The sequence below is a fragment of the Ranitomeya variabilis genome, chromosome 1, assembly GCF_051348905.1.
Source record: "Ranitomeya variabilis isolate aRanVar5 chromosome 1, aRanVar5.hap1, whole genome shotgun sequence".
Lineage (NCBI taxonomy): Eukaryota > Metazoa > Chordata > Amphibia > Anura > Dendrobatidae > Ranitomeya > Ranitomeya variabilis.
In genome coordinates, this window is record NC_135232.1 from 104,579,684 (window position 1) to 104,604,345 (window position 24,662).

Here is a 24,662-nt window from a genome sequence, read left to right on the forward strand (position 1 = left end):
CTGTCATGAATCACTCAATGATTCATGACAGACAACCAGCGGAACGATTAAGAGTTGCTGTGACCACAACAAATATAAGTGTGATTAACGACACATCTCTGGACAATGTGGAGTGAAGGGTAGTACACCAGAGGTGACAGTGCTATGAGAGGAGAAGAGCTGATATAAGGGTTTGTAGAGTAACATGGATTAACTCAGCTGTACTGCCCCTCCCCCTACACTGATCGGATTTTATCTGAAGGGTATTAGTCATCTGAGCTTTCTAATCATGCAGGAGGTTAGACCACAAAACCAGGGCTGTCTGTCATTTCATCTCTCACAGTGAGAAATATGACATGTGACATGCAACATAAAGATTGCAATGTCGCAAATAAGACTTGCTGATGTGGTACATATGTCACTATCTTACCCTAGTCTTACAAATTAAGGCACTTACTTTTGTTATTGGGGCCTCTATGGTCATGGTATGTATCCGCGCCATTGAGGGGTATCTGTGATTCTGTAAACTTGCTGCTGTATAATGTAAAATATAAAAATTATTATACAATGAGACTGTTTTTTGATAAATCCTTTCAATAAGTCAGTAACTGCAGTGATGTATGTGCAAAATTGTACTATTGTTTGTACAACTTACAATAATTTATCAAGGGCTTAAAGGGGTTGGCCACTACTAGGACCAAAATTGTTCAAATTAAAATCAGCATAGGGTTTAAAGGGAACCTGTCACCCCCTCTGGCGTTTTTAACTAAAAGAGCCACGTTGTGCAGCACTAAGGCTGCATTCTGTCAAGGTGGCTCTTCTTTTTGTGCTCCCTTCCAATGCAGCAATATTAATTTTTATAATTTTGGCGCCATACCTTTAGTCTGTCCGGGGGGCACGTCTTTTCCCCCGGACACAACCGCCTCCCAGCCATCACTCAGCCCCTCCGTGCGCCTGGCGCCACCTCCTCTATCTTCAGTAATGTACCCAGCGCCTACACTGTGCTTTTCTTTTTTGGGCATGCGCTGTTTGCGCTGCCCTTTGACTCACATTATCTGATGGAATTCATCATACCCGAGGCCCGAGATCCCGCCACACAGTGTGAATAAATCAGAAGACACTGCGGAGCGGAATCTCGGGCCTCGGGTACATCCAGGCATGAGATGAATTCCATCAGATGATGTGAGTCGAAGGGCAGCGCAAACGGCGCATGCCTGAAAAAGAAAAGCACAGAGCAGGCGCCGGGGACGTTACTGAAGATAGAGGAGGCGGTGCCTGGGGGGGCTGTTGTGATTTTGCTTTTTGCTCCCTCTAGTGGTCATTGGTGGTTTGACTCTGGAGCTTCTGTCTTTTCCTGTATCCTCGCCTGGGCCGTTGGTTCAGGGGCGTTGCTGTGTGGGCTCCCTGGACCTTCAGTTCAGTGCCTGGCATCGTTGAAATCAGAGCTAATCTGTTGTGCTCTTGTCCTATGATCCGGGTTCCTGTATTTCAAGCTAAGTCTGCTTCCTTGCTTTTTGCTTTTGTTTTGTTTGGTATTTTTGTCCAGCTTGTTCCAATCTGTATCCTGACCTTTGCTGGAAGCTCTAGGGGGCTGGTGTTCTCCCCCCGGACCATTAGACGGTTCGGGGGTTCTTGAATCTCCAGCGTGGATTTTTATAGGGTTTTTGTTGACCAGATAAGTTATCTTGCTATATTCTGCTATTAGTGAGCTGGCCTCTCTTTGCTGAACCTGGTTCATTTCTGTGTTTGTCATTTCCTCTTACCTCACCGTTATTATTTGTGGGGGGCTTGTATCTTGCTTTGGGGTCCCTTTCTCTGGAGGCAAGAGAGGTCTTTGTTTTCTTCTCCTAGGGGTAGTTAGATTCTCCGGCTGGCGCGAGTCATCTAGCGATCACCGTAGGCATGATCCCCGGCTACTTCTAGTGTTGGCGTTAGGAGTAGCTATTTGGTGAACCCAGTTACCACAGCCCTATGAGCTGGATTTTTGAATCTCGCAGACTTACACGTTCCTCTGAGACCCTGTCCACTGGGGTCATAACAGTATGCCAGGCCAGTATTAAATGTTTAATGCATTGCAGAAGTGGGATTATAAGAAAGAAAATTTTGAGGTTTTTTTTTTCCCTCTCTCATTTTTTTTTTTTTTTTTTCTTTTCCCCTTTACCTCAGAGTGGCTTAAGCTTGCTGCAGACATGAATGTCCAGACCTTGATTACAAGTGTGGACCAGCTTGCCGCTCGTGTGCAGGGTATACAAGATTATGTTACCAGAAATCCTAGGTCTGAACCCAAGATTCCGATTCCTGAACTGTTTTCAGGAGACCGATTTAAGTTTAGGAATTTCAGGAATAATTGTAAATTGTTTTTGTCCCTGAAACCTTGTTCGTCTGGAGACTCTGCTCAACAAGTAAAAATTGTTATTTCATTCTTACGGGGTGACCCTCAAGATTGGGCTTTTTCGTTGGCGCCAGGAGATCCGGCATTGGCTGATATTGATGCGTTTTTTCTGGCGCTCGGTTTACTTTATGAGGAACCCAATCTTGAGATTCAGGCAGAGAAAGCCTTGCTGGCTATGTCTCAGGGCCAGGACGAGGCTGAGGTGTATTGCCAAAAATTTCGGAAATGGTCCGTGCTGACACATTGGAACGAGTGTGCACTGGCCGCTAATTTTAGAAATGGCCTTTCTGAGGCCATTAAGAATGTTATGGTGGGTTTTCCCATTCCCACAGGTCTGAATGATACCATGTCCCTGGCTATTCAAATTGACCGGCGGTTGCGGGAGCGCAAAACCGCAAATTCCCTCATGTTGTTGTCTGAACAGACACCTGATGTGATGCAATGTGATAGAAAAACCGCAAATTCCCTCATGGTGTTGTCTGAACGGACACCTGATTTGATGCAATGTGATAGAATCCTGACTAGAAATGAGAGGAAAATTCATAGACGCCGGAATGGCTTGTGCTACTACTGTGGTGATTCTACACGTTATCTCAGCATGCTCTAAACGTATATCTAAGGTTGTTAGTCCTGTCACCGTTGGTAATTTGCATCCTAAGTTTATTCTGTCTGTAACTTTGATTTGCTCACTGTCATCTTATCCTGTCATGGCGTTTGTAGATTCAGGTGCTGCCCTGAGTCTTATGGATCTCTCATTTGCTAAGCGCTGTGGTTTTATTCTTGAACCATTAGAAAATCCTTTCCCTCTTAGGGGTATTGATGCTACGCCATTAGCAGAAAATAAACCGCAGTATTGGACACAGGTTACCATGTGCATGACTCCTGAACACCGCGAGGTGATACGTTTTCTCGTTCTACATAAAATGCATGATTTGGTTGTTTTGGGGCTGCCATGGTTACAGACCCATAATCCAGTCCTTGATTGGAAGGCTATGTCAGTGTTTAGTTGGGGCTGTCGTGGTATTCATGAGGATTCCCTGCCTGTGTCTATTGCTTCTTCTACGCCTTCGGAAGTTCCGGAGTATTTGTCTGATTATCAGGATGTCTTCAGCGAGTCCAGATCCAGTGCATTGCCTCCTCATAGGGAATGTGACTGTGCAATAGATTTGATTCCAGGCAGTAAATTTCCTAAGGGAAGACTGTTTAATCTGTCGATACCTGAACATACCGCTATGCGTTCATACATCAAGGAGTCTCTGGAGAAAGGACACATCCGTCCGTCTTCTTCCCCTCTTGGTGCGGGATTCTTTTTTGTGGCTAAAAAGGACGGATCTTTGAGGCCTTGTATTGACTATCGGCTTTTAAATAAGATCACTGTCAAATTTCAGTATCCTTTGCCGCTGTTGTCTGACTTGTTTGCCCGGATTAAAGGTGCCAAGTGGTTTACCAAGATAGACCTTCGTGGTGCGTACAACCTTGTGCGCATTAAGCAAGGGGATGAATGGAAAACCGCATTCAATACGCCCGAAGGTCATTTTGAGTACTTGGTGATGCCTTTTGGGCTCTCTAATGCCCCTTCAGTTTTTCAGTCCTTTATGCATGACATTTTCCGGAACTATCTGGATAAATTTTTGATTGTTTATCTGGATGATATTCTGTTTTTTTCTGATAATTGGGACTCGCATGTGGAGCAGGTCAGGATGGTCTTTAAAATTTTGCGTGAAAATTCTTTGTTTGTCAAGGGCTCAAAGTGTCTTTTTGGTGTACAGAAGGTTCCCTTTTTGGGGTTCATTTTTTCCCCTTCTGCTGTGGAGATGGACCCAGTCAAGGTCCGAGCTATTCTTGATTGGACTCAGCCCTCGTCAGTTAAGAGTCTTCAGAAGTTCTTGGGTTTCGCTAACTTCTACCGTCGTTTTATCGCTAACTTTTCTAGCATTGTGAAACCTTTGACTGATATGACCAAGAAGGGCTCCGATGTGGTTAATTGGGCTCCTGCTGCCGTGGAGGCTTTCCAGGAGTTGAAACGTCGGTTTACTTCGGCGCCTGTTTTGTGCCAGCCTGATGTCTCGCTTCCCTTTCAGGTTGAGGTGGATGCTTCAGAGATTGGAGCAGGGGCCGTTTTGTCGCAGAGAGGCCCTGGTTGCTCTGTTATGAGACCTTGCGCCTTTTTCTCTAGGAAGTTTTCGCCTGCGGAGCGAAATTATGATGTGGGCAATCGGGAGTTGTTGGCCATGAAATGGGCATTTGAGGAGTGGCGTCATTGGCTCGAGGGTGCTAAGCATCGTGTGGTGGTCTTGACTGATCACAAAAATCTGATGCATCTCGAGTCTGCTAAACGCCTGAATCCTAGACAGGCCCGCTGGTCATTGTTTTTCTCCCGTTTTGACTTTGTTGTCTCGTATTTACCAGGTTCAAAAAATGTGAAGGCCGATGCTCTTTCCAGGAGCTTTGTGCCTGATGCTCCTGGAGTCGCTGAACCTGTTGGTATTCTTAAGGATGGTATTATCTTGTCAGCTATTTCTCCAGATCTGCGACGTGTGTTGCAGAGATTTCAGGCTGATAGGCCTGATTCTTGTCCACCTGACAGACTGTTTGTGCCTGATAAGTGGACCAGCAGAGTCATTTCCGAGGTTCATTCCTCGGTGTTGGCAGGTCACCCAGGAATTTTTGGCACCAGAGATCTGGTGGCCAGATCCTTTTGGTGGCCTTCCTTGTCTAGGGATGTGCGGTCATTTGTACAGTCCTGTGGGACTTGTGCTCGAGCTAAGCCTTGCTGTTCTCGTGCCAGCGGGTTGCTCTTGCCCTTGCCTGTCCCTAAGAGACCTTGGACACATATCTCCATGGATTTCATTTCTGATCTTCCGGTGTCTCAAGGCATGTCTGTTATCTGGGTGATATGTGATCGCTTCTCCAAGATGGTCCATTTGGTTCCTTTGCCTAAGCTGCCTTCCTCTTCCGATCTGGTTCCTGTGTTTTTCCAGAACGTGGTTCGTTTGCACGGCATCCCTGAGAATATTGTGTCAGACAGAGGATCCCAGTTCGTTTCCAGATTCTGGCGATCCTTTTGTAGTAGGATGGGCATTGACTTGTCGTTTTCGTCTGCTTTCCATCCTCAGACTAATGGACAGACGGAGCGAACTAATCAGACTTTGGAGGCTTATTTGAGGTGTTTTGTCTCTGCTGATCAGGACGATTGGGTGACCTTCTTGCCGTTGGCTGAGTTTGCCCTTAATAATCGGGCTAGTTCCGCCACCTTGGTTTCGCCGTTTTTCTGCAACTCTGGTTTCCACCCTCGTTTTTCTTCGGGTCATGTGGAACCTTCTGACTGCCCTGGGGTGGATTCTGTGGTGGATAGGTTGCAGCGGATCTGGAATCTTGTGGTGGACAACTTGAAGTTGTCACAGGAGAGGGCTCAGCGCTTTGCCAACCGCCGCCGCGGTGTGGGTCCCCGACTACGTGTTGGGGATTTGGTGTGGCTTTCTTCCCGCTTTGTTCCTATGAAGGTTTCCTCTCCCAAATTTAAACCTCGTTTCATTGGTCCTTACAAGATATTGGAAATCCTTAATTCTGTATCCTTTCGCCTGGATCTTCCTGTGTCGTTTGCTATCCACAACGTGTTTCATAGGTCCTTGTTGCGGCGGTACGTTGTGCCTGTGGTTCCTTCTGCTGAGCCTCCTGCTCCGGTGTTGGTTGAGGGCGAGTTGGAGTACATGGTGGAGAAGATCTTGGATTCTCGTCTCTCCAGGCGGAGGCTTCAGTACCTGGTCAAGTGGAAGGGCTATGGTCAGGAAGATAATTCCTGGGTGGTCGCCTCTGATGTTCATGCGGCCGATTTAGTTCGTGCCTTTCACGCCGCTCGTCCTGATCGCCCTGGTGGTCGTGGTGAGGGTTCGGTGACCCCTCACTAAGGGGGGGGTACTGTTGTGATTTTGCTTTTTGCTCCCTCTAGTGGTCATTGGTGGTTTGACTCTGGAGCTTCTGTCTTTTCCTGTATCCTCGCCTGGGCCGTTGGTTCAGGGGCGTTGCTGTGTGGGCTCCCTGGACCTTCAGTTCAGTGCCTGGCTTCGTTGAAATCAGAGCTAATCTGTTGTGCTCTTGTCCTATGATCCGGGTTCCTGTATTTCAAGCTAAGTCTGCTTCCTTGCTTTTTGCTTTTGTTTTGTTTGGTATTTTTGTCCAGCTTGTTCCAATCTGTATCCTGACCTTTGCTGGAAGCTCTAGGGGGCTGGTGTTCTCCCCCCGGACCGTTAGACGGTTCGGGGGTTCTTGAATCTCCAGCGTGGATTTTTATAGGGTTTTTGTTGACCAGATAAGTTATCTTGCTATATTCTGCTATTAGTGAGCTGGCCTCTCTTTGCTGAACCTGGTTCATTTCTGTGTTTGTCATTTCCTCTTACCTCACCGTTATTATTTGTGGGGGGCTTGTATCTTGCTTTGGGGTCCCTTTCTCTGGAGGCAAGAGAGGTCTTTGTTTTCTTCTCCTAGGGGTAGTTAGATTCTCCGGCTGGCGCGAGTCATCTAGCGATCACCGTAGGCATGATCCACGGCTACTTCTAGTGTTGGCGTTAGGAGTAGCTATTTGGTCAACCCAGTTACCACAGCCCTATGAGCTGGATTTTTGAATCTCGCAGACTTACACGTTCCTCTGAGACCCTGTCCACTGGGGTCATAACAGGGGGCTGACTGATGGCTTTGAGGCGGTTGTGTTTGGGGGAAAAGACGTGCCCCCCGGACAGACTAAAGGTATAAAAATTAATATTGCAGCATTGGAAGGAGCACAAAAAGAACAGCCACCTTGACAGAATGCAGCCTTACAGTAGTGGCTCTTTTAGTTAAAAACGCCAGAGGGGGGTGACAAATAGACCCTAACTAAAATTTTAAGATTAAAAAGTAACTTTTATTAAACTATTATAATAATAATAAAAATAATAATACAGTTGTTCTAGTTTAAAAATACAGAGTCCATATTAGATAGTAATGTCCTAACTTATAGCCATTAGGGGTGAATATAATTCCTCCTCTCACATTGAAATTGCTGTTCCAATTTCGACTGTCTGAAGGCTATTATGGTGGCCGCGGACAACTCTATGGCATATATCACTAAAATGGACTAACTGCTCTAGGGGAGGCAGCTGTTTAACATTTTTGAGTAGTTAGTCCATATTAGTGATATATGCCACTAAGGCTAAAACACCATTGACATTAAGGCTGGGTTCACATTACGTTTCCCCAGTCCGTTAGATGGTGTTAGGTGTCGAGTTCCCACCGCTGCACAGGGGGAATCTCGAGCCACCTCCACTGCAGTGTCCCATTCTTCTACAGCTGCAGTGGAGCCGCAGTGGAGCCTCCTAAGCAGATACGTCAGTCCCAGCGTCTGGCTGGCGTCTGGCTCAGGCAGATACTGTGCGCTTGGTTACTGCTGATCTTCCAGGCTTAGCCATTGTAACCAGCACTGTTCTACGGCGAGCAGATGCTCCTGGGACTAAGTCCTGCTTTTCCTCTAAGGAGCATGCCCAAAGGAACAACCTCTCATTGGAGGTCGGGGGTCACATGCTCAGGTCCTGAAGCAGTTCCTAAAGGTCCACTAGGAAGGTCCTGGAGAGCTTCCTCTATAAAAAGTTGCATGGCCACATGGCCATGCGCTAGTATCAACCTAAGTTCATGTGTGTATGAGCTTAGCTACTTTGTGGTCTGTGTCAGCATGTGCTCAGGCTGTAAACCGTTAGAATTCCGGCAACTCTGGAGAGGATTTTGTGTGTATGAATTCAGGGCTGGCATATAGCCACTAGAATTCCGGCACCTCCGGAGAGGAGTTGTTTGAGTGCAGTTGATGACTGTATGACCACTATATGCTACCTGATCCATTAGAGAGCTGTGATTCTCTGTGAGGTTAACAGGGCACAGCGTTATCTTTTATTCCGGCGACTCTGTGAAGCAACAGAGTTCGCTCCTTTACAGACCGGGTGACGGAATCCGTGTCTGTTCAGGCGTTATACCACCATATAGTGCCGCCATTTACTAGCAGCAGGCTACACTCCTGCACGGTAGACCCCGGGCTGCGAACGCACCAATATTATCTCCATATTTACTCGGTGCGTTCTGTCAGTCCTAACAGACGGACTGCGTTACACCACGGCATAACGCGGTGTAACGCAGTCCATTAACGCCGCCATTAAGCCTTATGTCGGACGCATCACTAGCGCACGCCCAAAATGGGTGTGCGCTAGCGATGTGCCGTCATTGAGTGACAGACCCTGGGACGCGGGCAGCAGCGTTTCCGGGTCCGTCACCGCTTGTGCTGATAGAGCATCTGCTAACTCTATCTGCGCTAGCGCGATCACATTTCAGCACTTGCGTTAAAGCAGCCTGTTTAACGCATGTGTTGAACAGGATGCTTTAACGCAATGTGAACCCAGCCTAAGAATGTAATGTCCTGCTATTGTTGATAGGTCTCACATGGGGAAGCATTGAACAATACTTACCCCCAAAGGCAAATCAGCCAGTGAAATTGATCACTAAAATTATCGCAAGGGGAGGGTTTAAAAATATCTACCCCATGTGAAATTGCTTCTAAAAAACCTAAAAGGAAAATAAAGGGGAAGAATTGAATAATACTTAGACTATGTGCACACGTTGCGAATTGTATGCGTTTTTGTTGTTAGTTATTATTATTAATATTTAATAAAAGTTACTTTTAAATCTTAAAATCTTTAGTTAGGGTCTATTATGTCCACTACTAGGACAACCCCTTCTTAAACCAAATGTTTGGCCCCGATAAAATAATAAAGCATATACTCACCTCTTGTGATGACACCGTTCCCGCGGTGTCGGCACTGACTCTCCTCGGGGGCATGATGCGGTGTTGTCACACGTGACTCTGGCACCCAATCAGCGCTGGCGTCACTGTCTCCGCGTTCTGACAAACTGAACATGAAGAATAAGTCGGAAATCAGCTGCAGACCGGACTTGCTCTACATGCTCAGTTTGTCCGAACGCTATATAAATAATATTCTTACTTATGTATTATGTCTAAGCTATAATTTTGATTCTAGTTAGGACTTATATGTTAAGAATCAATCTTTATCCAGCACAAAATCGCTTAGAGTACATGGAAAGTGGTTTGGTGAAATTTCTGCTCTGAAGGCGACAGAACCGTGAATGCGGATGTGGCCAGATGGAAGGGACAGAAAAAGTGCACAACTCCATCAGAAAAAACGTCAGCTGTAAGTCACTATATATTACTTTACTCTAATAACTTGTATGTTCTCCAGGACTGGAATCTCCCACTGTATGGTCACCATATGGCAGTAATATTGGTGTTGGTCCTTGTGTACAGATTTACTATTTATTTTCTGTAGTAGCACAGTCATTAGCTGAGGTTCTCCTATACATACGATCAGGGTGCAACTATGGGTTTATCGGTTAGGGGCTACTCAGATGTTTCGCCCCCATCCCATCGAGATAAACACCGAGCAGCGCCTCTGGAAGGGCCATTATACTGTATTAAGGTTCATCATATTGCATGAAGGGTTGTGTGGGAGCCATCATATTGCGTGGAAGGGCTGTAGAGGGCCTCATACTGTGTGGGAGAACTTTGACTGGGCCATTCTACTGTGTAGAAGGGACTGTGGAAGCCATTACACTGTGTGGGGTACTGTGGGGGCTATCATACTGTATTGAGGACACTGTGTGGGCGTCATACTGTGTTAGGGGTCACTGTGGAGGTATCATACTTGCGGAGAAAGGGGACTATAGGGTCATTGTACTGTGCTTGTGGAGGAATTCAATGTGGAGGTATTATAATGTCTTTGAGGGGCACTTTTGTCGGCATTGCACTTTATGGGGGCCATGAAAGGGGTATCTTAGTGATTAGGAACACTAAGAGGCTTCAATAAGAGCAAAATTACTTTGCAAGGGCTGGGATCTATGGGGTAAGGTTTCTCCTTGTCGAGAGTGACATACCAGGTCTGGCATGTCAGTATGAGGAGACTTAAACGCCTTGCATGCTCCTCTGGGAAATTAAATATGCAAATTGTCTATTCAGAGAGGAAGAGGACTTGAATTCTAGTGCCAGCTATTGGAAGTATCAATCCTACAAGTCAATATTGACCCTTTAAGGAGCCTTGCAATATGACTTAGGATAAAAGCCAAATCAGAATCTCAACTTGCAGACATGGTGCTTCGGGGTATTGCCCCTCGTCAGGGCAAAGTATGAGATCTGACTTGGCTAGATGAGAGAGCTGCAAAGTTGTAAGGCATGCTCTTCTGTGACCACGCCAAATAGTATTTTTTGGAAGGATGAAGATATGGGGGGACCCAACTAGTGCTTCTTATTCAGGGTCCCCATGATTTCTATGCATGCCCCAAGCTAATCACGTCTTTTATTAAGCTTAAAAATGTATCTCATCTCTCAGTGTATCCAGGGGATGTGCTGCCAATGCATAGGCATGTTGCATGGAGAACAACAGATTATATCAGTGATGGCCCTTCTTGATGTAGTCCGCATTGGCCGATTTAAAAATGCCTGTAAAAATGCAATGGTTGATGTGTTATATAATTGATCGCAATCATTATAAGCAGAAATCTGCCAGTATAGAAAGACTCTTCATTGGAAGTCCTATTACAATTTTAGTGCACTAATAAATAAATTCTATTTTAATTTCCTTACCATCGCTGCTCCGTGATGTGATTGACCTTACATCTACTGACTCTTTCCTTCTATTCTTATGCCTGAAGGAATGGGAATGGGACTCTGCAAGACAATGTTTTGAGAATTTAATAGAAAGTGATTATTCCTGCACCATAGAGATATACTCATAAACTATATTACTGGATATCATTAGTCCGGCCTGCATTTATCTCTCCTTACAAGATTCTAAACTAGAAATAAGGAGGTAAAGATTCCCCAGCGTCTTGAGACAAAACTGAAAAATCCTCGGTAGATCACCTGTAAGTGCGATGTCTCCAGAGAATTTTTCATCTCGATTTATCTTGTATATCTACAGGAGATAACAGAGATAAGATTAAATTAGTACAAGGCAATGTTTAACCAAATATTTGCTTTCCCCACACGATAAGAATTTTGGAGCATTTGTTATGTACCTCTGTAATTTTTCATGGAAAGGTAAGAATAAATTGACAGCCGAGGGTCCTGACATCTGCTATAAATGGAAGCTATGGCGCCAATGTGTTTGGGAGAAGGTATTTATTAAAACTGGCAATAATGAAGCTAGCATTCTTGCCCAGAGTAGCCACTCACTGCATTTTGAGAAATTAAAAGGGATATTCCTTTCCAGAAAATGTATGTCCTATGCATAGGATATGACATAAATGTACAGTAGATGCTGGTCTCTGATGCGCACCACTAACAGTGGAGAGTTGGTGAGAATTATCATTCTCTTATAAAGAAATTCTGACCACATCGCCACTGACTGCAATGGTCAATGGCCCCATTCTTGAGCTATTTGTGGGAGCCGCATTTGAGCCCATTTTTGCCATTAGGCATTCACGGTCCTGGGCCTAAGGCGGTATGCTTTGGGGGGGTCAGCACCAGATACCAGGTGTTTTTATTTTTTATTTTTTTTTAAATAAGGGCTCTTCTTGTCTCCCCTTTTCTGGCACCCGGGGAAAAGGGTGACTGCTGGTCGTGCTCCTCACATACTGCACATGCCAGTTGGCAGCAACTGCACCACATAGGTAGGGAGAGCGGTAAGCAGGGGCAGTAGGCTTTTCCTGAAGTGGGTGGTGGTGGTGAAGGGGAGGAGGGGGTGATTGGATTACAGACAAAATACACCTAGTCAAAAAACTCTTTGCGATCAGAATATTGATACACAACAGACTCAGGCTTCATTCAGACATCCGTTGTATGGGAAAAAAATGGACATATTTTCGTCAGGGAGTTGGATCTAATCTTCCATGGGTCCATGTATCCTAGATTCACCTCCCAGACAGCACTAGAATAATACACAGATGGTATCCGGGTGCTATCCATTTGTTTTTTATTTGAAAGGGAGAGTTTGATCTGTGATTCTCTTTGAATGGACAATTGGACGGCAAAAAAATACAGACATGTGAACAAAACATAATAAAATGTAACAGGTACTATAATGGGTACGTGTTATATCCGTGAAAAAAACAGAATACGTACAAGAAATAAGGATTTCTCAAAGTGACAAGCAAACTCAATGTGAATGGAGGCTTCTTCAAATGATTTTAATGTCATAATTTTGGAAACAACCCACAAGTGCATTCTCTCTTTCTTTAGTGCCAAACAGTACATATTGTCTATGGTGACTGAGGCTTAATGTTACTTTTCTGTTCGATAAAACTTTTACTTTTTATGTAGAGAAATAATTAGGCATGTATACCTGCTTATTGTTGTCAGAAGAACTGCACTGCTTCTTTACAGACACAAAGTGCTTAATTTTCCTAGAAACATAAAGAAGCAATTATTATCCATCCATGACAATTACTTGTGAAATTACTAATCTGCAATAACAAAAGTACAACAGTATATTTATATATTTGTACAATGTACCATTCCTAAACAGGTAAAAGGGTATTTTATCTAAAAGGGTATTTTTTCCATGCCATTCTTGAACCTATAGACCAGTGGAGTAAGGTTCCCCAAATTTAAAAATTTGGCACATTTTTGAGCTGTCAATGCACCAGAAAACAAATCTATGGCAGTCACGAGCTTGCCTAGAGTTCAGTATCACATTACACTACATTATATCCTAATATTATAGTAAAATTGCTGTTTAGTAGTAGGCCATGTCTCCTTTGCCAAGTCCTGCCCACTTTTTAAAAATTTAACAACATTTTTATGCCAGAGGTTAACCAAGTAAGAAGTTTTCAGAATTTTTTTTATTTCACATAAGACATGCAGATGAATAAAATAACAAATTCTGGTGTTACTCACTCTCCCCAGGCCCACAACTGCCTTCCGCTGCTCCAGTACTTTTTTACAGGCTGCTGCAGTGACATCACGAATACATAACGCACGACCCCTGCAGCCAATCAATGGGCTCAGTGATTCATGCAGTCTCCATAAGCATCATCATTAAGGCTAGTTTCACATTTTGCGGTTGAGTCCGCGTGCAAAAACGCATGATAACGCTGTGTTTTTTTATCCGCATCAGATTACGCATGATGAAAAAAAATGATGCTTTTCCATGCGTTTGCGCTTTTTATGTGCAGGCATTCGATATTTCCAGGAGAGTGTCTCAATGGGCATGTCTAAATTAGTTCCTGGACATGCACAGTCCGAACTACGCAAGCGCAATGAACGCATGCGTACGCAAAGACATACGTGTGCATGCGGTCCCATAGACAGTAATGTGGTTTTTAACGCACTCATCCGCATGCACATAGTTGATGCCTCAAAAATTGCAACAAGGTGCGTTAACCGTGCCCCGCCGCACACCGCGAAACGACGCATGAGTAAGCACATGCAGGCGAACGCACATGTGCCTGCGTCCACAATGTAACAGATATGAAATCAAGACACATGCGGATGTATGTGTCAGACACGCAGCAGACACAACCGCAAATGTGAAACTGGCCTAAGCCAAATGATTGGCTGCAGAGGTCCCATGCTGAAGTGGTGACAAAACTGCTGCTTCTTGTCACCATAGACTGAGGCAATAATGCCTGAGAGATATTGTTAAAGGGAATCTGTCACCTCATTTTTCGCATATAAGCTGCGGCCACCGCCATTAGGGGCTTATCTACAGCATTCTGTAATGCTGTAGATAAGCCCCCGATGTAACCTGAAAGATAAGAAAAACAATTTATATAATACTCACCCATGGGCGGTCCGGTGCTGTTCAGGTCCAATGGGCATCACAGGTCCAGTCCAGCGCCTCCCATCTTCATATGATGACGTCCTCTTCCTTGCCTCTGTCGCGGCTCCTGGGCAGGCGTAATTCTCTGTCCTGTTGAGGGCAGAGCAAAGTACTGCAGTACTGCGCCAGGAAAGCTCAGAGAGGCCTGGTGCCTGCGCACTGCAGTATTTTACGCTGCCTTCAACAGGGCAGAGAATTACGCCTGCGCAGGAGGCACGACAGAGGAAAAGAAGAGGACATCATCGCATGAAGATGGGAGGCGCCGAACCCAAACCTGCGACGCCCATCGGACCCGGACCGCACCGGGACCGCCGCTGGGTGAATATAATCTATCTTGTTTTTCTTATCCTTCAGGTTACATCGGGGGCTTATCTACAGCATTACAGAATGCTGTAGATAAGCCCCTAATGGCGGTGGCCGCAGCTTATATGCAAAAAATGAGGTAACAGATTCCCTTTAGAGTTGGGGAGGGTAAGTATAACAGTCCTTAAATATAATCTACTTTACGACTTAGTGAAGTGTATATAAGAATATTAATTTTACTGAACATCACTAATTCAGTAGAAAAATTATTCAGATTATAAAGTACTATATTTGTCACCTGGTTGTACATAAATCAGAATTTAGTCTGATCCCATAACAACTATTCAGCAAAACCATGAGTATCTATTAAAAAAGACATGTCACTAGCTAAATACCTTGTAAAAATCCATGAATCTGCTGCTCTTTTCCATTTTGCTCTGTTGCAGAGATATTCACATTAGTTTCTTCTGGAGCGCTTCATGTGAAATCTCTGCTCGTAGTCCAGCTAGACATTTCTTCAGAGTCTTCTCTGTGGGTGTTTACTTTCACCCTTCCCTCACAGACGCTGCCAATCACAGCTCGGCAGTTGATCTAGCCATGTCAGATGTTGAGCTGTGATAACCAGTGTCTGGGAGGGAGTAGGGAAAGCGCACACCCACAGAGAAGACTCTGAAGAAACGCCCAGTTTAACTACAAGCACAGATTTCACATACTGGGATCCAGAAGAAATATCTGCAAAGCAGTGATGCAGTACAAAATTGAAAAGAGAAGTAAAATCAGAGGAACTCAGGGATTATTATAAGGTATTTAACTTTTTTTTTTTAAACAAGTGACAGGTCTTTTTCAAATGTATAAAATAGGAACTATTAGCTCTTGCCCTCACAGTCTTAGTAAAGAACAGATATCATTAGTCTGTATCTATAAACACATATTTGTCATTTTTAAAATTGATAAAGTATATTGATTTTTGAGTCAATAAACATAAAATACACAACATGTCCCAGTAAAGCACCTTTAAGGCTGGTTTCACACTTGCGTTTTTGTAAGCTGCGTTTTAGCGCTAAAAAACACAAAAAAAGCATGCGTTTTTTTTCCTATACTTAACATTAAAAACGCATGCATTTTTTCGCATGCATTTTGACGCGTTTTCGGCAACGCATGCGTTTTTTGACGCGTGCGTTCATTTGCAGAAATGCAATCTGTAGTAATTTCTAGCAGCGTTTTTTTGCCGCGAAAAAACGCATGCGTTTTTTCGCGGCAAAAAAATGCATTGCTGTCTATGTAAACGCATGCGTTTTTAAGCACATGCGTTTGTTTGCGTTAAAAACGCATGCGAAAAACACAAGATAACACAAAAAAAAAACAAGAAAACCCTAACCCTAACCATAGGGATCCAAACCCTAACCCTAAGGTTAGGATCCCTAGTAACCCTAGGGATCCTAACCCTAACCCTAACCCTAGGGATCCTAACCCTAACCCTTAGGGTTAGGGTTAGGATCCTAACCCTTATGTTTAGGATCCCTAGGGTAACGGTTAGGGTTAGGATCCCTAGTAACCCTAGGAATACTAACCCTAACCCTAGCCCTAGGGATCCTAACCCTAACCCTTAGGGTTAGGGTTAGGATCCTAACTCTTAGGGTTAGGGTTAGGATCCTTAGGGTTATGGTTAGGGTTAGGGGTAGGGTTAGGGTTTGGATCCCTATGGTTAGGGTTAGGGGTAGGGTTAGGATCCCAAGGGTTATGGTTAGGGTTAGGGTTAGGATCCCAAGGGTTATGGTTAGGGTTAGGGGTAGGGTTAGGGTTAGGATCCCAAGGGTTAGGGGTAGGGTTAGGGTTTGGATCTCTATGGTTAGGGTTAGGGGTAGGGTTTGGATCCCTATGGTTAGGGTTAGGGTTAGGGTTTGGATCCCTTTATCACCTTGATGGTGGGGGGTGGCTTATCAGTAACCTGGTGACCAGGACATTCTAATAAAAAGCTACCCCTAACCCTAACCCTAGGGATCCTAACCCTAACCCTAGCTAATTCTATTAATAGTGTGTTTTCTAGTTGATTTTGATGATTGGCAGCTGTCACACACTTCTCAGCATGCGTTTCATAAACGCAAAGGCGGGAAAAAACTCTTGTAAACGCGGGAAAACGCCGCGTTTTGCAGCGGTTTTTTTTTTTGCCGCAAAAACGCATGTGTCTAAAAAACGCACCGTTTGCATGCGTTTTCATGCGTTTTTTCACCACATGCGTTTTTTTTAAAAACGCTGCAGATCGAAACGCAAGTGTGAAACCAGCCTAAGATGTCTATGAATATGAATGCAATTAATTTCCAGATATTTTCAACTACTTTTTCTTTTTGTGATAAAACAATTACCAAAGGTTGTTAGCTGGACATTTCTTAAAAGTGACCTTTGAAAAGCCAAATATTTTGGCACTAGATTTTTATTCTAGATTTTGTCAATATAATAATCTTTACTTTGCAAGGAACAACTAAAATGTAAAGATGTATGCACTCACCCCCCTTGACCAATAACTGGAGTGACTTTCACATGTTGCTGGATGGTGTCTCCTGATTTCCGTCTTGCATAATAAATCCCCTGCCATTCCTTTAATGAATAAAGTCAAACATGTTGGAATGAAAAGAATACAATCTGGTATAAATGTAACGAGAACTTACTATAATGTAAAAGGAACCATCACTCGCTTTCATAAACAAACTGCATACATTATTAAATATATCTCGTAAAATGATGCACTTGCTTAAAATTTACGTCAGGAATGCCGTCTTCCAATACAATGAATATTTTAACTGAGCGGGCACACCATCATCTACAAGATGTCACGTGCACATACCCTATGGGTTCTTTCATACTGCTCTTTGTCACACTTTCCTTGGTCCCGTCGGGGCTTATGTATACATATACTGACGGCAGACACTCAGATGCCTCCAGTAGGCGTATACGCACGAACATGATGCACGTCAGAGCACACATTCACATTCTGTCGGCATTATTATAGTCTATGGCCCTATCGGCGCTTACACCCAAATCCTATTTTGCAGGGGAGTTTGGACATAAGTTCATACAATGGAGAAAGCAGAAAAATCCAGCTCACAGATGAAATCCAAAAAAGTGCATTTTATTATCCAAGGTACATGAATCAAAGATTAAAATTGTGAGTTCACAAAAAAGAGAATACAGGCATCTTTTGACGCGTTTCGAGGGACATTCGCTCTTTGTCAAGATAATATAAATGTGAACTTACAGGATTTAATAACAATCTGAACATGGGCACACACCAATTTCCTGACTGCAAACAAATCAATTAAGAAAAACTCTACAACTAGACATATATTAGAATTTCCCATGCATGGCTACAAAAGATTTAAATCTGTTAATTTCTAACATTATACACAGAGACAGTATAATACTAATTCTACAGGGAGAGATCCTTCTTTCTCCAAAGAGTTAATGGTGCGATATGACATTTGAATTGAAGGTGTTAAACTTTAAGCATGTGAAAATTTTGGAGGTACGGATTTGGAATTATGTGTAAATCCTGCATGCGTTAACCCTTTCATTTTTTTTCTTTTCTATGAAATCTAGTGGAAAATCCTTTTGAGATCTTACTAATTTTGGTGTATATAACTGGGATAAATATCCGGAAAAAGAATTCAGTATATTTGGAAAATTAACTATCACATCAGCAAAGACAAACAAGAGTCAGAAATAAATATTATGTTATTTATTTTTTTATGCCATCTAAGAAAATATGTATATGTATTTTTCATGGAATGTATCTAATACTGATTCCTTGTTGTAGAGCAAAATGTAAAGGCAATACAAATTAGTATTATACTCTCTCTGTGTATAATGTTAGAAATTAACAGATTTAAATCTTTTGTAGCCATGCATGGGAAATTCTAATATACTGTATGTCTAGTTGCAGAGTTTTCTCACCTGTGACTTAATTGATTTGTTTGCAATCAAGAAATTGGTGTGTGCCCATGTTCATATTGCTTTAATGCTATGTGCCCACGTTGCGAATTTCTGTGCGGATTTTTCCGCTCGGTTTTTGAAAATTCCTGCGGATTACCCGTGGATTTACTGTGGATTTTCTGCATTTTTTGTGCGGATTTCACCTGCATTTTTACACCTGCGGATTCCTATTGAGGAGCAGGTGTAAACCACTGCGGAATCCGCACAAAGAATTGACATGCTGCGGAAAATAAACCGCAGCGTTTCCGCGCTGTATTTTCCGCAGCATGGGCACAGCGGATTTGGTTTTCCATAGGTTTACATGGTACTGTAAACCTGAAGGAAACCTGCTGTGAATCCGCAGCGGCCAATCCGCAGCAGATCCGCAGGCAAATCTGCAACATGTGGACATAGCCTAAATCCTGTAAGTTTACTTTGATGGTATCTTGACAAAGAGCACGTTTCGCTCGAAACGCATCAAAAGATGCCTGTATTCTCTTTTTTGTGAACACACGATTTTAATCTTTGCTTCATGTACCTTGGATAATAAAATGCACTTTTTTGGCTTTCATCTGTGAGCTGGATTTTTTCTGCTTTCTCCATTGGATGTTGCACCCTGCCCAGGTACTATCCGTGCTCCAGAAGTGTGGAGTTGCAGGTGGTGAGCTGGATTTCCTTCTGTGATAAGTTCATACAGGACCACTGAGCATGGGGAGCAATGTAATATGAAAGGGGCCTAAGAGATCTATTTAATGATGTACGCAACAATCATTAGGCTATGTCATAGCCTACGGATATCACTTACAAGGATAGCACTAAGCTTAGTTCAGGGAGTGCAATATTATGGTTGACGGCAAATAAATATGTCTTTAAATGGCATTAGAAGGATAAGTCCTTTGAAAACTCATTTTCAACTTTTGATAGATTTCCTACTAATCTATAGCAGTATACAATGCGCTAATGTGAAAAAAGGTAAAACAATCAGATTCACACCTCTCGAAACAGTAAAGTTCAGGTTAGTTTGTGAGAGGATGGGGGTCATATTTCAGAAATTCCAAACATCTACATAAAGCATCCATATTGTCCCATACCTTTCCCTTTTTGATACAAGTGTTGATCGTATCCAGTAGGTCTGCACGGTTTTTGTCACTTTTAGGAAGCTCTGCGAGTTCCTTGCCCAGGAGTTCTTCCTTGTGGTAGCCCATCATCCGCTCGAAAGCTGGATTAACATACTGACAAGTTAAAAGTAGTTAGAACTGTGAGGTTATTCTGAAATTACCAAAAACTGACATCACTAAAGAAATATAACGAGCAAGATATAGTGAAGTTTTACAGTTAGCTGGATAAAGTACAATTCAGCTTTTTAATAAAACTTCTAAGTTGGAAAGTAAATAATAAGTTTATAAAGCAAATAAAAAATGCAAATATTACCATCATATAATTAAAAAAGTGGTAGAAGATATGAAAAGAAAATGATTTACAAAGTAAATTCAAGGGGTAATCCCATAAATTAACTTTATCATCTACGAAATCTTTTCCAAGATCGGACTTCATGTTTATTGTGAAAGGTTCCTTTAATGTGTATTGCATAGTCTGATCACAACCTTGGAGTTAGTTAAAGTAAAAAATGTTTTCCTTTACCATTTTTATGTAATCTTGGGTTATTTTTACCCTTTTAGAAGAACATTAAATCCTAGAAACAAATGTTTTAAATAAAGCAAAGGAATAAAAAATATAGTTGCCTACGATGTTTGTTAGCCTGCCGCGTTTTCATCATGATCCTGGAACACTGAGGAGTCTTGTAGAAATGTACAGAGAACACAAAGGTTTTGCTGTTCTGTTCCACGATTGGTTGGTGGCAGGTTAAAGACCACCCCTTAGAACTTGGCAGGGCTTAGAGATATTTTGTCCTATTGCAGACAGGGCAGGGGGAGAGGCTCCTGCTGCAGTCAGTTGTCTTACAGTCACACAGAGAAGTTTTCTTATATGTCTCAGTTTTAATTGTGATATGAGCCAAAATGTGATTAAAGAAAAGGAAGATTAAGTGAGAAATTTATGTATTTTCTGTGTTTCGATTTTTTTAAAAACCATCCATTATATTATACCAGGACAAACAAACTCTCATCTGGCTTCTAAATATGCACAATACTGTAGATACATTAATATCTGTACCTGTATGACATGTTCTTCACTTGTAATTTCTATGGCTTCCTGACAATGATCCAGGGCTGTAAATATTGAATTACAGGATCTGCAACACATTAACAGCACTTCATTATAAAACTGAACATACAGGTATATAACAGTGGTTCAATGTCACCAGAAGTTTATGTGGAAATTAATGTTAAAAAACAAATACATGTTAAAAAACGGCACTACATGTGCATGTGCAAGAACAGTATAAAGACCTCCTGCTCTAACCCTGTAATGTGTCCACAGCAATCCATCAGAAAATTGAGTGGCACAAAATGTATTAGTTTAGTCCACAAAACTGGTCAAACACCTTACAAGTAAACCAGCCAAACCTACCATTTTTGGCAGGACTGGATGGCTATCTGAGGTGTATGGGGGCCTTCCGACCCTCCACCATAGACATATGTCAGGAAAAGAATTGGGAAATAAGATTTGTCAAACTGTGGACCAGGCATCCAGTTTGGTCCCTCAAGGCAGCCGGACCAAGATAGTCTTCACTTCCACGGCCAATATCCTCGGCCTGGCACCCTGACAGCCTCTGGCATTTGCTAGAAGTCATACTGTTATGATGTTAGTCATGGAGGTTAATAAAAACCCAAGGCGACCAAGCTGCCAAGGCAAGACTGGTGGGCACGAAAGTGAAAATTGCCCTAGTCTGGAATTGATAAGGATCGGGCACTTATGGTAGGTTTTATTTGCTCAAGCTATTTACTTTCATGAAGACAAACCAATACTTTACACTTCCTATACCTTAATGCATGGTCAAGATGAATGGGCACATAAAATGGGGAGGCCAAAAGAGAAAGCTGTCTTTTGGCTGACAGCTATAAAATATGTATTTGATAGATTAGATACAGTTTCTGATATTTGTCAGGATGATATAATATTTCCATTAAGTAAATGTCATCCACTTCTTTGGCTAAATTCAATATTCTTGTGGTAAAGAAAACAAAATCTTACACCCCAAACCAGTGCAGAGGCCATAATGGCTTAGGTAGTCACAAAAGGCTACTTCTGTGAAAACCAGCCAGTGTGACATATGTGGATATGTGACTTACAGATATTGTCACGGGGTTACCGCAACAGAGAGGAGCCTGTTATGATCCCAATGGCAGAGGATCTCTGATATTCCGGCAAGATAGCAAAAATATAAATACTGCTCTAGGGAGGTGGAAACTGGGCTAACCGCATACCTGATCCTGACACAAACAACTAAAAGTAGCCGGTGAACGTGCCTACGTTGGTTCTAGACGTCTCGAGCCAGCCGGAGAACTGACTACCCCTAGAGGGAAAAAATAAGACCTCGCTTGCCTCCAGAGAAATTGAACCCCAAAGATATAGAAAGCCCCCAACAAATAATAACGGTGAGGCAAGAGGAAAACACAAACGTAGAGATGAACTAGATTCAGCAAAGTGAGGCCCAATAGTCTAGATAGCAGAAAATAGATAGTGGACTATGCGGTTAGCAGAAAACCCTACAAAACATCCACGCTGAACATTCAAGAACCCCCACATCGACTGACGGTGTGGAGGGAGAATATCAGCCCCCTAGAGCTTCCAGCGAGTCAAAAATCAAATGTAAAGCAAGCTGGACAAAAACACTGAATAATGCAAACGATCCAAATTGTACAAAACAGACTTGGCTTTTCTTGCATGAGGCAGACTGAAAGGAATCCGGAGGAGACCAAATAGGTCTGGATACAACGATGCCAGGCAAGAGACTGAGTCCAGAGGAGACTCAAATAGGAAACACCCGCTGCTTAACGACACAGCTGGAGCTCAGGCCTGCAACAAGACATACCTAACACAATACCGTTAGTGACCACCAGAGGGAGCCCAGAAACACAGTTCACAACAGTACCCCCCCTTGAGGAGGGGTCACCGAACCCTCACCAAGACCCCCAGGGCGATCAGGATGAGCAGCGTGAAAGGCATGAACCAAATCAGCCGCATGAACATCAGAGGCGACAACCCAGGAATTATCCTCCTGACCATAGCCTTTCCACTTAACTAAATACTGGAGTTTCCGTCTAGAGATACGAGAATCCAGAATCTTCTCCACCACGTACTCCAACTCGCCCTCAACCAAAACCGGGGCAGGAGGCTCAACAGCAGGAACCATAGGCACCACGTACCGCCGCAACAAGGACCTATGGAACACATTATGAATAGCAAAAGACGCTGGAAGGTCCAAGCGAAAAGACACCGGGTTAAGGATTTCCAAAATCTTATAAGGACCGATAAAGCGAGGCTTGAACTTAGGAGAGGAGACTTTCAAAGGAACATGCCGAGAAGACAACCAAACCAAATCCCCAACACGAAGTCGGGGACCCACACCGCGGCGGCGGTTGGCAAACCGCTGGGCCTTGTCTTGTGACAATTTCAAATTGTCCACCACATGGTTCCAAATCCGCTGCAACCTATCCACCACAGAATCAACCCCAGGACAGTCAGAAGGTTCAACCTGACCCGAGGAGAAACGAGGATGAAAACCAGAGTTGCAGAAAAAGGGTGAAACCAAGGTGGCAGAACTAGCCCGATTATTAAGGGCAAACTCGGCCAGTGGCAAAAAGGTAACCCAGTCGTCCTGATCAGCAGAAACAAAACATCTCAAATAAGTCTCTAACGTCTGATTAGTTCGCTCGGTCTGGCCATTTGTCTGAGGATGAAAAGCCGACGAAAAAGACAAATCAATACCCATCTTAGCACAAAAGGATCGCCAGAATCTGGACACAAACTGGGATCCTCTGTCAGATACAATATTCTCAGGGATGCCATGCAAACGAACCACATTCTGAAAGAACAAAGGAACCAAATCAGAGGAGGAAGGCAACTTAGGCAAGGGCACCAAATGGACCATTTTAGAAAAACGATCGCACACCACCCAGATGACAGACATCTTCCGAGACACCGGAAGATCCGAAATGAAATCCATGGAAATGTGCGTCCAAGGCCTCTTTGGGATAGGCAAGGGCAAAAGCAACCCGCTGGCACGAGAACAGCAAGGCTTAGCCCGAGCACAAAAGAACGCACATCCCGCGACAAGGAAGGCCACCAAAAGGACCTGGCCACCAAATCTCTGGTACCGAAAATCCCAGGATGTCCCGCCAACACTGAAGAATGAACCTCAGAAATAACTCTGTTGGTGCATCCATCAGGGACAAACAATCTCTCTGGTGGACAACGATCAGGCCTATCAGCCTGAAATTTTTGCAGCCCTCGTCGCAAATCTGGGGAAATGGCAGACAAAATTACTCCCTCTCTGAGAATACCAGCCGGCTCAGAGACTCCCGGAGAATCAGGCACAAAACTCCTAGAAAGTGCATCAGCCTTCACGTTCTTCGAACCAGGCAGGTACGAGACCACAAAGTCAAAACGGGATAAAAACAACGACCAACGGAACTGTCTAGGATTCAGGCGCTTGGCAGACTCGAGGTAAATCAGATTTTTATGATCAGTCAAGACCACCACACGATGTCTAGCTCCCTCGAGCCAATGTCGCCACTCCTCAAATGCCCACTTCATGGCCAACAACTCCCGATTACCAACATCGTAGTTCCGCTCAGCAGGCGAAAATTTCCTTGAAAAGAAGGCGCATGGCTTCATCACGGAGCCATCAGAACTTTTTTGCGACAAAACAGCCCCTGCACCAATTTCAGAAGCATCAACTTCAACCTGGAAGGGAAGAGAGACATCCGGCTGGCACAAGACTGGCGCTGAAGTAAACCGACGCTTCAGCTCCCGAAAGGCCTCCACGGCCGCAGGAGACCAATTCGCAACATCAGAACCCTTCTTGGTCATATCCGTCAAAGGTTTAACCACGCTGGAGAAATTAGCGATAAAACGACGGTAAAAATTAGCAAAGCCCAAGAACTTCTGCAGGCTCTTAACAGACGTGGGCTGAGTCCAGTCATGAATGGCACGGACCTTAACTGGGTCCATCTCCACAGTAGAAGGGGAAAAAATAAAACCCAAAAAAGAAA

General features: G+C 43.6%; 1 protein-coding gene across 3 annotated transcripts in view; it reads right to left on the reverse strand.

Annotated features, from left to right (window-relative positions):
• Positions 1–24,662, reverse strand: part of PDE8B (phosphodiesterase 8B) — a 339,284-nt gene that overhangs the window by 39,589 nt on the left and 275,033 nt on the right. For all 3 annotated transcript variants that reach the window (XM_077287159.1, XM_077287149.1, XM_077287140.1), the window contains exons 7-13: positions 20,659–20,737; positions 19,578–19,718; positions 17,027–17,115; positions 12,739–12,799; positions 11,319–11,370; positions 11,040–11,123; positions 437–513 (exon numbers count right to left, since the gene is read on the reverse strand). In XM_077287159.1, coding sequence (XP_077143274.1) covers positions 437–513; positions 11,040–11,123; positions 11,319–11,370; positions 12,739–12,799; positions 17,027–17,115; positions 19,578–19,718; positions 20,659–20,737 — 583 coding nt within the window. The remainder of the gene's footprint in view (positions 1–436; positions 514–11,039; positions 11,124–11,318; positions 11,371–12,738; positions 12,800–17,026; positions 17,116–19,577; positions 19,719–20,658; positions 20,738–24,662) is intronic.